The 13,088-nt window shown below is 39.8% G+C and overlaps 1 pseudogene and 1 gene segment (V, D, J or C); one reads left to right on the plus strand and one right to left on the minus strand.

The window, feature by feature from the left end:
* Window positions 1-4,520: 4,520 nt before the first annotated feature.
* Window positions 4,521-5,374, plus strand: LOC132651428 (immunoglobulin kappa variable 4-1-like). The segment is given in 2 exon segments: window positions 4,521-4,548; window positions 4,926-5,374. Coding segments are annotated over 2 exon segments (474 nt in total).
* Window positions 5,375-8,120: 2,746 nt separating this feature from the next.
* On the minus strand, window positions 8,121-11,464 carry LOC132651429 (immunoglobulin kappa variable 4-1-like; annotated as a pseudogene).
* Window positions 11,465-13,088: the final 1,624 nt, after the last annotated feature.

The raw sequence follows: 13,088 nt of genomic DNA on the forward strand, positions 1-13,088 counted from the left end.
TTAAAAATTATTTAAAAATATTCCTTGTTGTTCTGTTTCAGGAATTGTCTCCAGTGCCAATGAGTTCAATGTTTTTCCCCCAAAAGATTTAGTGTGCCTGGTTTTATGTTGAGATCTTTCAGCCACTTGAACTTTAATTTTGTTCAGAGCAATATATATGGGTCTATTTGCATTTGTCTACATGTGGATTTCCAGTTAGACCAGCACCATTTGCTGAAGAAGCTATCTTTTTTCCATTGTATGGTTTTGGCATCTTTGTTAAAAAGCATGTGTAGATAGGTGTGTGGGTTTATTTATGGGTCTTCTGTTCGATTCCATTGATACACCAGTCTGTTTTTATGCCAGTATCATGTAATTTTTATTACTGTTGCTTTTAGTACAGCTTGAGATCAGGTATGTAGATACCTTCAGGAGATCTTTTATTGTACAGGATTGTTTTAGCTATTCTGGGTTCCTTGTTCTTCCATATGAAGCTGAGAATTTTTTTTTCAAGGTCTGTGAAGAACTTTGTTGGTATTTTGGTAAGATGTCATTTTACTATGTTAATCCTGCCAAGCCATGAGCATAGGATATTTTTCTGTTTTCTGGTATCTTCTATTTGCTTATTCAGACACTTGACATTTTTTTCATACAAGTCCATGTGGATCTCTGAGTGAGGGGAGCAGGGTATGCCTCTATCATAAATTCAGTTGTCTGCTCTCTGATCACTTACTTCTAATGATGCAGCCTTGCCAAGCTACAGAGGAAGAGTATCCAAGCAGTCCTGATGAGACTTGACACGCTATGGGCAGAAGGAAACAGAGGAGAACTCCCCCTTTCAGGGGACTAAGGGAAGGGTGTTAAGGGAAGACAGTGGGAATGGCAGAGTTTACAAAGGGGCTTCAATCTGAATATGTAATTAATAAATTGTGAATAAATTTTTATAAAGATCTAATGATTATTTCTTCATTTTAAAAGTGCTGTGTTCCACATGCCTTCCTGCATGAGTACATATAGCTTCCCAGAATAAAATTCCTACCCTTTCTTTGTTCTCCCGAGAGCACTGCCTCAATAATTATCCTGCAAAAAATAAAAATGCCGTCCCTCTTCTCCCTGGACTAGGCTGTTCTTCTGCACTCACTCCCATGCAAACCATTTGTGTTCGGATGTAGTAGGAAGATGGCTCGTTCATGTGTTGACCCCTGTACTGAGATACATAATGGTTTTAGGCTTAGGACATATTCTCTTGGTCTTTACTCACAAATAATTTACATTTAATGAGGAAAAAAATGTTTCCAAATTCAGTGAGTTCGGCATACTTGCAGGCATGTATCTAATTAAGACATAAGTCATAATTGGTCTTTCGGTGAAGAGATCCAATTTAAGCTCAAAGTCCACTTTGATTAGTGGGGTTTTTTTTTTTCCTTGCAAAGCATTGTTTGTTTTTTGTTTTGTTTTAATTTGTATTTTTAATTACACTTTCTTTACTTTGTATCCCCCCTCTACTTCCCTTCCTCCTCCCCTCCTAATCCCTCCCTTCCTCCTCTTTCTCCATGCATGCCCCTCCCCATGTCCACTGGTAGGGCAGAGTTTCTTTTTCTTCCTTCTGATCCTAGTCTGTTAGGTCTCATCAGGAGTGGCTGCATTGTCTTCCTCTATGGCCTGGTAAGGCTGCTCACCCCTCAGGGGGAGGTGATCAAAGAGCAGGCCAATCAGTTCATGTCAGAAGCAGTCCCTGTTCCCATTACTATAGAACCCACTTGGAAACTGAACTACCATGGGATACATCTATGCAGGGGTTCTAGGTTATCTCCATGCATGGTACTTGGTTGGAGTATGAGCCTCAGGAAAGACCCCTGTGTTCAAATATTTTGGTTTTGTTGCTCTCCTTGTGGACCTCCTGTCCTCTCCAAATCTTACTATTTCCCACTTCTATCATAAGATTCCCTGTATTCTGCCCAAAGTTTGGTCATGAGTCTCAACTTCTGCTTTGATAGTCTGCATGGCAGAACCTTTCAGAGGGGATCAGGATGGGAACTGTGGTGGTTTGAATAAGAATGGACCCCATAGACTCCCATATTTAAATGCTTGATCATCAGAGAGTGGCCCTACTTTAGAAGGATTAGAAAATGTGGCCTTGTTGGGAGAAGTGTGTCATTGGGGGTGGGCTTTGAGATTTTAAAAGCCCAGCTAAGCCTAGTGTTTCTGTCTTCCTGCTGCCCGAGGATCAGGATGTAGAACTCCCAGCTACTTCTCTTTACCATGTCTGCTGCATAGCCCCATGCTCCCTACCATCATGACAGTGGATTAAACCTCTGAAACTGTAAGCCAACTCCAGGTAAAAACAAAATAAAACAAATGAAACTTGCGGCTGGCTCAGAGGTTAAGAGCACTGACTGCTCTATCAGAGGTCCTGAGTTCAATTCCCAGCAACCACATGATGGCTCACAACCATCTGCAATGGGATCTGATTTCCTCTTCTGGTGTGCATGAAAACAGAGTGTTCATATACATAAAATAAATAAATAAATCTTAAAAAACTTTTAAAATAATAATTAAAAAAATGCTGTGCTACCCCTTCTGGAGAGACGTGTGTGTGTGTGTGTGTGTGTGTGTGTGTGTGTGTGTGTGTTTAACTTTTATTAGTTACACTTTATTCACTTTGTATCCCCCCATAAACTCCTCCCTCCTCCCCTCCTAATCCCACCTTCCCTACCCCTTCTTCACCCACTCTCCTCCCAAAGTCCACTGATAGGAGAGGTCCCCCTCTCCTTCCTTCTGATCTTAGTCTATCAAATCTCATCAGGAGTGGCTGCATTGTCATCTTCTGTGGTCTGGTTTTGCTGCTCCACCCTCAGGGGGAGGTGATCAAAGAGCAGGCCAATCAGTTGGTGTCAGAGGCAATCCCTCTTTCCATTACTATGGAAGACAGTTGGACACTGAACTGCCATGGGCTACATCTGTGCAGGGGTTCTAGGTTATCTCCATGCATGGTATTTGGTTATAGTATGAGTCTCTGGAAAGACTCCTGTGTTCAAATTTTCTGGTTCTGTTGCCCTTCTTGTGGAGTTCCTGTCCTCTCCAGATCTTACTATTTCCCACTTCTTTCATAAGAGTCCATGCACTCTGCCCAACAGTTGGCCATAAGTCTCAGCATCTGCTTTGATAGTCTGCAGGGCAGAGCCTTTCAGAGGCCTTCAGTGGCAGGTTCCTAACTTGTTTCCTGTTTTCTTCTTCTTCTGATGCCCATCCTCTTTGCCTATTGGGATGGGGATTGAGCATTTTAGTCAGAGTCCTCCCTCTTTATTAGTTTCTTTAGGTGTATAGATTTTAGTAGGTTTATCCTATATTACATGTCTATATGAGTGAGTATATCCCGTGTGTGTCCTTCTGCTTCTGGGACAGCTCACTCAGGATGATCCTTTCCAGATCTCACCATTTACCTGCAAATTTCATTTCTTTATTTTTCATTGCTAAGTAATATTCCATTGTGTAGATGTACCACAATTTCTGTATCCATTTACAGTTGAGGGGCACATCAAAGATATCATCCACTATGACCAAGTAGGCTTCATCCCAGGTATGCAGGGGTGGTTCAATATACAGAAGTCCATCAATGTTATCCACCATATTAACAAACTGAGAGATGTGCTTTTAAATCTAGTTACTGTGCAGGCAAGACCATCACAACCCGGTTTACATATTGCTAATTTCTAAGTTACCCTAGAAGATGAATTTCTGGGATTAAACACTCTAGCCAAGGTTGGTCTACAGGGATGATTTTTATGAGGAAATCTGGATTGTTTAATTCTCCTTCCATTCTCTCACTTTAGAGCTCTTTTTTTAATTCCACAAAGTTGTTTGGGAAATACTTAGTTTTTGCTAGGTTTACTTTTGTTGTGAGATTAAAGCTTGTCTGTTGACAGGATTAAATTGATATCTCTTAGAATTTCAACAGAATTTCTGGGCTTCTCTTTATCTATGCCCCATGTGTAGCCTGGAAACAGAATCCCACATATCTGTGACCTGTTCATTGTCCTCAGTATGAGTGGCTTTGTGGAGGGGAGGCAATGAACAAATTTAGCCCCAGTTTCCTCTTTTGCAATTCTTTCCTCTGCCCTTACTTTCTTTTATTGCATGTTTCTTTATTTGTGGTGGTGATTTCTTGAACACATCATCTCCCTAGGACTGTCAATCTGAGATAACTCTCCTAAAGTTTCTGCAAAAGTCAACTGCTGTTTGGGATTTTAACCCAAAGGTGCTTTTCAAACACCTTGTACATTTCTGCTTGAGAGCTGCTAACTGCTCACTTTCTGTGATGCTCAGGCTCTCTGTGATAGTATTTTTAGCTCTTGATTTTCTCCACCCACTTTCACACATATGCACCCACACTGCCCAGACATATGCTTTTGTATTTTCTGACTGCTTTGCATGGGCTTCTCCAGCACAACACAGCTGCTCAGAATTTATAAACCAGCCCTTTTCCATGTGAACTGAGTAGCATCATATAGGCAGGGGGAGCAAGATGGAGTCACAGAGTCCTCATGTTGCTGCTGTTCTGGGTGTCTGGTGAGAAATTTAATTTATTATCATTTCAGAGTCACATATCTGTATGAAAGAAATTTAGAATGGGTACCAGAGTGTAGCATTTCTTACATAATAATTTCTTTAGAATATGCTAAGGACATTTAAATACAAATTTCTTAAATTTCTCTCTTTTTAATTTTTCTTTCTCTCTTTCTCTTTTTTTATTTTTTACACAGGGTTTCTCCTTGTAATTGACCCCTGGCTGTCCTTGATTCACTTTGTTGACTAGGCTGGCCTCAAACTCACAGACAACTGCCTGACTTTGAATCCTGAGTTCTGTATTAAATAACAAATTTCAATTGTCATTTCATAATCTGTGATTGTTTGTATTCATTTTCAATATCTCCTCATTATTGCAGGTACCAGTGGAAATATCATGATGACCCAGTCTCCATCCTCCCTGGCTGTGTCAGTGGGAGAGAAGGTCACCATCAGTTGCAAGTCCAGTCAGAGTCTTTTAAACACTGGAAACCAAAAGAACTACTTGTCCTGGTACCAGCAGAAACCAGGGCAATCCCCTAACCTGCTGATCTACTATGCATCCACCAGGCACACTGAGGTCCCAGATCGCTTCTCAGGCAGTGGATCTGGGACAGATTTCACTCTAACCATCAGCAGTGTGCAGGCTGAAGACCTGGCAGTTTATTACTGTCAGCAGGGTTACAGCTACCCTCCCACAGTGCTTCAGCCTCCAATAAAAACCTCCTTCAGAGTCTCTTCAGCTGTCTGCAGCACACACACTGACCTGACCCTGCATACTTCCCCCTTCTGCCTGAAAGTGGGTAGCCTTAAAAAAGCAATAAAATAATTTGCAGAGCATAGTAAAAAAATATGGGTTCAATGCCTCATATTTTTTTTTGCATGAAAAAGCTTTATATGAAAATGCAACACCTGCTGGAACAGAGTCTGAGAAAGGGGAACCTTCCTTCATTGCTGGTAGGAATGGCAACATGTAAAACCTCTCTGTAAATCAGTCTAGTGCTTTCTCAGAAAATTAAGAATAGGGTTACCTCAAGATCTAGCTATACTACTCCTGGGCATATATCCAAAATATGCTCAATAATACAGCAAGGATATTTGCTCAACTATGTTCATAGCAGGTTTATCTGTAATAGCCAGAATCTAGAAAAGACCGAGGTGTACATCAACTGAGGAATGGATACAGAAATGGTACATTTACATATTGGAATACTACTCAGCAATTAAAAACAAGGAAATCATGAATTTTGCAGGCAAATGAATGGAACTAGACAAGATCATCCTGAGTGAGGAAACTCAGTAAAGGATGAAGCTCACATCTGCAGCTTCCCCTTGCATGAGAAGGTCTTGATGGCTCAAGTCTTGTGCATGTATCCACCCTGGCAATTTGTTCATGAGTGCAAGGGTCTTGTCATTCCCATCTCACAGCACTCCTTCACAATTCTGGTCCTTATGTTCATTCTGCCTCTTCTTCTATGAAGTCCTCGATTTGTTGGGAGGGAAACATCCCATTTAGGTATGAGCATCCCACATTTATTATTCTCAGTAGTTTGACCAGTTGTGAAACTCTGCTTTACCCAATGTCTACAGACTAAATATGCTTCTAGAATGAATGCTAATAATAGCACCCTTCTTTGAAGATACATATAAGGATTACAGAGCATTTTGATGCCATGCCCATTCGAAAAACAGCAATGGTAGGTTATGTCTTAGGCCTTATGTCCTCTGCAGCCATGGTCTCTTATAATTTTAAATTTAATTCATTTTTATTTATTCAGTTTACATCCCAGCCAAAGCCCCTTCCCTGCTCTCCAGCTTATCCCATCCTTCCTCCCTCTTTCCCCTATCTCCCTTCCCTTACTCTTTAGAGAAGAGGAGCACCTCCTATCCACTAGCCCCAGCATATCAAGTTGCATCTGGACTGAGCATATCCTCTTCACTTTTGTACCAGAGAGCTAGCCCTGACATGGGAAAATGGCAACAGAGGCCATGTCGAGTCATCCCATATTTCCCTCACTAGGGAACCCATATGAGGACTAAGCCTCTTTTGACTTCATCTATTCAGGGGACCAAATTCCAGACCATGCAAGGCCCTTGGTTGGTGCTTCATTCTGCAGAGGCCATCTTGGTACCTGGTTAGTTGGATCTCTTTGTCTTCTTGTGGAGTTCCTTTCCCCTTTTGGTCCTTCTTTTCTTAATGCACTCTTCCACAAGACTCCCTGCACTCCACCCAATGTTTACAGGTGCTGGGTGGAGCGACTCAGAGGATAGCTATGCTAGGCTTCTGTCAACAGCATTTCTTTAATAGTGTCAGGGGTTGGCTGTCTCCTGTGGGGTAAATCTCAGATAGGGGCAGTTGTTGTTTGAACATAATGCCATCTCTGCTTTTTTCCCCCTACATATCTTGTATGCAGGGTCAATTTTTCGTAGAAGTTTTGTACTGGGTTGGTCTTTCCCACTCACAGCTAGGAGTCTTCTCTAGTTAGAAGGTGGCTTCTTCAGTCTCCATGACCCCTATTACTAGGAATTTTAGCAGGAGTCACCCTCATATCATCCCAGGAGCCTAACCTGTCATAGGTCTCCAGCTTATCACAGAGATGCCTCTGCTGAAGGTTTCTGTTCTCTCTGCAAGCCTTCTATTCCTCCTGCTTCTGCCCTCCCCACATCTGATCCCAACCCTCATTACTCTCCTTGCTCCCTTTTTTACCCTGTTCCCTCTCGCCAGCCATGTCTGCTACCTATTCTATTTCTCCTTCTTAATGAGATTAAAGCATCTTCTTTAGGACCCTCCTTGCATAATTTCAGTATATGCCCAGTGGCACAATTGGGTCTTGAAGTACAGCTATTCTCAGTTTTTTTGAGAAAGTTCCAGATTGATTTCCAAAGTAGTTGAACAATTTTAAACACCCACCAGCAATGGTGGAGTGTTCCCCTTTCTCCATATCCTCACAAGCATGTGCTGTCACTTGTGTTTTTTGATCTTAGCCATTCTGGTGGGTATAATATAAAAACTCAGAGTCATTTTGACTTGCATTTCCCTGAGGACTAAGGACATTGAACATTTTTAAGTGCTTCTTGCCATTTTGATATTCCTCTCTTGGGAATTCTCTATTGAGCTCTTGACCCCATATCTGTGATTCTTTTGTCTGCTCTTAGGAAACTTATACTGGGTTGCTTTCTCCAGTCTTGATATAGCAGTTTGTGCGTAGACTTATGTAATTTGTTATGCAGTATTTTGTTGGTATTCCTGGGAAGCCAGCAATTTACTGAAGGAAACAGAAGAGGGGCAGATTGGGGCAGAGGGGAAGTAGATTAAAATTATTTAATCAAAAGGATTTATATATAAAAGCTGATCTGCTAGAAATTGGGGTGGGCTGCCAGGTGACCTTCTCTTCTCTGTTTACCCATACCATATTCCAAATACTATTCCCATTACTGCAACATAATACCAGCTAAAGCCTCCCCTTCCCCTGTCACTACTCCTATAGGGTCCACAAAGTATTCTTTCCCAATCCTCACTATTGCTTAGTGTTAAACCCCAACTCTATTAGGCACCACCCCTGCTAACCCAAGAGCTACTCCTTCCAGATCATTAAGTAGGATGAAGGCAGACCCACACTTCTCCTACTGCTCCTGTCATTCCATCCCCGAAGTTTCGCCCCCAAGTCTGAAGCTGAGGACATGGTTGACCCTTTGATCTGATCCCCAAGAATTGCAAACCCCTTTTCTCCAAACTTCCAAATAATCCAAGTTACACAGCCTCCAACACCCATAGGCATTCCCTGTGAACATACCATTGGAACAGGTCAGGAGCACAGGTAGCACACTGCCAAGATACTCTTTGAAAATCCAGATATGAAACAGAAACCAAACAACAAAATACCATTTCAACAAAGACAAGTCCAGAAATCAGCACCTAGTCTTTTAATCACCCCACTTGCAGACACCAAGATGACAGTGTAAAAACATAATCCATGACAGCCAGAGCACTATGTCTCCACTATAGCTCAGCTATCCTGCCAGAGCAGGCCCTGAATATCCCATCATAGCTGAAACATAACATAAAAACCTTAAATGAGCTTTTTATACATATAATAAAATTCCTTAAGAAGTATCAGGATACATTTGTCAAAAAATCGAGGAAGACACAAACATTTTTAAGGAAATGAATAATACAGTTCCAGACCTGAAATTAGAAATAGAATCAACAAAACCCCGAATAGCTGGAATGCTGGAAATGAAAAATTTAGGAATTAAATATGGAAACTATTTCTAAATAATGTTCCCAGTGCTGAAATATAATACCAGCTCGAGCCTCCTCTTCCCTTGCCAATACTCCTATAGAGACCACAAGCCATCCTCTCCTACTCCTCACTCTTGTTTTGCTTCATGAGCAAAATATAAGAGATCAAAGACAGAATCTTAGGAGTTGAAAATATGAGAGAAGAAATAGATACAGTGGTAAAGAAAAATGTTAAATATATAAGATTACTAACATGAAATATCTATGAAATCCAGGTCACTTTGAAAAGATCAAACCTAAGAATAATAGTTATAGAGGAAAGAGAAGAAACTCACCTCAAAGGTGGAGTAAATGTTTTCAACAATGTCGTAGAAGAAAATTTTTGTATTCCGAAGAAGGAGATGCTATGAAGGGACAAGAAGCATACAGAACATCAAATTCACTTGACCAAGAAAAAAAGTTCCCTCTGCACGTCATAATGAACACATTAAGCATACGGAATGAGGAAAGGATATTAAAAACTAGGCATATATGCTACAGAATCTAAGAGACAAGAGATGCCAGGCCAGACCACTATACACAGCAAAACTTTTAATCACCATAGATTGAGAAAATAAGACAGTCCATGATGAAGACAAATTAAATAATATCTACATACAAATCTAACCCTGCAGAATGTTTGTAATGGAAAACTACAACCTGTGGATACTAACTATACCCTTGAAAATACAGGATATACACACTCTCACATGAGCCCAGACTCTACACAATATGTGTGTGTGTGTGTGTGTGCGCATGTGTGTATTTCTAGATAGTAGATATTTTTTAATATCTAACAAATTAGACTTCAAACCAAGTCTAATCATTAGAGATGGGAAGTATACTATACTACATACTTAATAATGTACAAACCCACTAAAATATCATTCCAATTTTTAAATTATATGCCTCAAACACGAAGCCACCCAACTTTGTAAAATAAATGCTACTATAGCTTAAATCACATATTGACTTTCAGTGTAAATACCCAGGGAAAGATGGCAGTAAAGGCCTCTTTCACACCATGCCAGAATTTTGATAGATAGAGTAATATCAACATTGAAAAAAAAGGGGTGTCAGTTAGAGGAAGGAATGCTAGAGGTACAGTCTCTGCCTCAGATTTACCTCAAGTGCAGACCTTGAAACACAAACAAAGAAAAAACAGGTTGTCTTTAAGAAAGCTCAGTTGTCTCTTGAATCCCTTTCCCTGAATGCCTCCTGACAGCAAAAAAGAAATAGTAGGAAAGGAAAGGCAAAATGAAAGTTAGTGCAAAATACACGATACATTGAGAATACATGCATTTCATGAAAATTGTGTTCATTGAATTAACACCTATAAAAAACTATAAGGGGCAGCAACATAACTAATATGGAAAAATACGCTTTCCACTAATCCTGGTGTCAAACCTGAGTTTGAGCCCTAGAAACAAAATGGAAAAAGAGGTCTAAATTGTCCTCTGACCTCCACAAATATGCCATGTCATATGTGCATCAATCAATATGCACACACAGACACACTAGTGCACACTCACATGCATGGAGATAAAGGTCATTAACTAAAATATAATAAAATTTAATATAATTTATGGAAAGTAAAAAATAAGCAGCAGAGCCAAGAAGGAAGGAAGAAGGAAGAAAGGAAAGAAAGTACTATATAATCTAGAAAAAAAACCAAGAAACATAATCTTTCCTACAACCCCCAAATTAAATAAACTTTTCTATCATCGTCACATCAGCCCAAAGTGTACTATGTTGGATATCAGAGCGCCAAAACTGTAAAAAGTTTAGTCTCTTATGTTCAAGTGTTTGTGTTACAGAAGGAAGAGAAAGATAATACTGAGTTATTATTTATATTTTCACATAAAGGTTTTTCATACCAAAAGACATAATCCATTATTATGAAAGTTGAAATGGTTATTTTGTAAGGGCATCTGCAAACTTTCTCATCACTTTTTCAGGCACACCTGCTATCATGCAGAAGGGGGAAGTGTGCAGGGCCAGGGCTGTGTGTGCTTCAGGCAGCTGATAAGACTCTCAAGGAGGTTTGTGTTGGAGGCTGAAGCACTGTGGGAGGAGTACTAATACCCTGCTGACAGTAATAAACTGCCAGGTCTTCAGCATGCACACTGCTGATGCTGAGAGTGAAATCTGTCCCAGATCCACTTCCTGTGAAGCGATCAGGAACCCCAGTGAGCCAAGTGGATGCATAGTAGATCAGCATCTTAGGGGATTGCCCCAGTTTCTGCTGGTACCACGACAGCAAGTTCTTCTGGTTGCACTGTATAAAAGATTCTGACTGGACCTGCAGCTGATGGAGACCTTTTCTCTTGCTGAAACAGCCAGGGAGGATGGAGACTGGGTCATCACGATGTCTGCACAGGCACCTGAAAACAGGAATACAAAATGAACATGCATATGACATGTATAAACACAAAGTATAAAAACAGTTGAAATTTGTCATGTAATATCTTTGTATTATCATGTTATAAGCATATAATTATATAAGAAATATTGAGCCTGGCACAGTCTAAATTTCTTATCTATGAAGAAGTGACTCTGGAAAGATTATAATATTTTGAGTTTCTCACCAGACACCCAAAGTAGCAGGGATATGAGGACCTGGGTCTGTGACTTCATCTTGCTCCCCCTGCTGTCTGATGCAGTTCAATTCTCACTGCAAAGGCTGATTTATGAATTCTCAACAGGTGGGCTGGGCTGTAGGGGGCTATGCAAAGCAGTCAGCAAATACAAAAGCAAATGCCTGTGCATTGTCTGTGAGTGTAGCTGGTGTCAATCAACAGTCAAAAATAGTATCACAGAATGAGCAAACACTGAAAAAGATTGCCTTACAACTCTCAAACAGAAAAATACTAGGTGCTCTAAATAGTAGACCTGGGTTAAAATCCAAGACATATTCAAGTTAATTGACTTCTGTATAAACATTAGTGGAGCTTTCTCAGGTTGACATTCTTAGGGAAATGATAGGATAGTTTCAAAAAAATCAGAACAACAACAACAAAAGAACCAAAAAACTTGCCATAAAAGAAAGAAAATATAGAGGGAAGAAAAGATGAAAGGACAAAAGAAAATTGAGACTAAATGTGTTCAGTATTACTCATCTGCAAAGTCACTCTTATACTGAAGAAAGAGAGCAGGGCCTCAGACATTTGGGCTCTATTTTCTTAGATAAACAAGGGACTAAAATGCAAAGAGCTGGCCAGAATTCACTCTAGGGAAATCCTGGCTGACATTAATTTCATTCTGAGATCAGAAAAACTTTAATCTCAAAGCAAAAGGAAACCCAGCAATTACTATAATTATCCTCCCCACAACTTCATGAAATTGAAAGAGGAAAGTAAAGGGGAAAAACAGATTTTTGATGAAGACTTCTGTAGACCAACACTGCCATGAGTTTTATTCAGGAAATACAAATGCTAGTGAAATTTAGAAATCAGCAGTATTGAAACTGGATTAAGATGTGCTTCTGACATTGTGAACAGGTAAGTCTCTCCAGAAGGGAGCACAGCTACCCTAATCTATATAATGATTGTAAAGACAACAATTGAGGACTACATCAGAGATTGTTGCCATCAAACAGTGAATAAAATATTAGGCTATGAATGAAAAATCAATAGCAATGAGAACAATCACAGAAGCAGCCAGAACTTCATATTTTTGAAATCTGAAAGTATATATAAGAAATAAGTTATAAAGCCAGAATTATGTGTAAAATATAAGAGAAAAATAAATAAATCAAATATCATGGCGAGGAGTAGAGTTTCACATCTGTAATCTCAGAAATGGAGAGACAATAGTTGGAGACGCACGAGTTTGAGGCAGCCTGGGGTACATACCAACTTCTGTGCCATCTAATCTATACTTGGAAACAATCGTTCAAAAATGTGAATCATTAACCAACTGGTTATAGGAAGCTCGTGCCATTCTCTAAACAACATAAGTTATTTATCTGATGTCAATATATCACCATTAAACCACAAATATTATTGAAAAATAAATATTCATTTATCCAATGTGCATATCCTTCTATTTTGAATTACATATATAATTTTATAATCCACTTCTTAGGAATAAACAGTTAAATAAATTTCTGAGAAGCACATGCAGATCTCCTCTGCAAAGCAGTAACATTACATCATAGGATAGAAGTAGACCTTATGCGGATACAGGAAGTTCCGAATCTCAAGGTCTAGACTATGACAGACAAGGAGCTCTGGTGCTGTCACTCTCTCACAAGTTGTCA

This window comes from Meriones unguiculatus, assembly GCF_030254825.1.
Source record: "Meriones unguiculatus strain TT.TT164.6M chromosome 16 unlocalized genomic scaffold, Bangor_MerUng_6.1 Chr16_unordered_Scaffold_43, whole genome shotgun sequence".
Classification (NCBI taxonomy): domain Eukaryota; kingdom Metazoa; phylum Chordata; class Mammalia; order Rodentia; family Muridae; genus Meriones; species Meriones unguiculatus.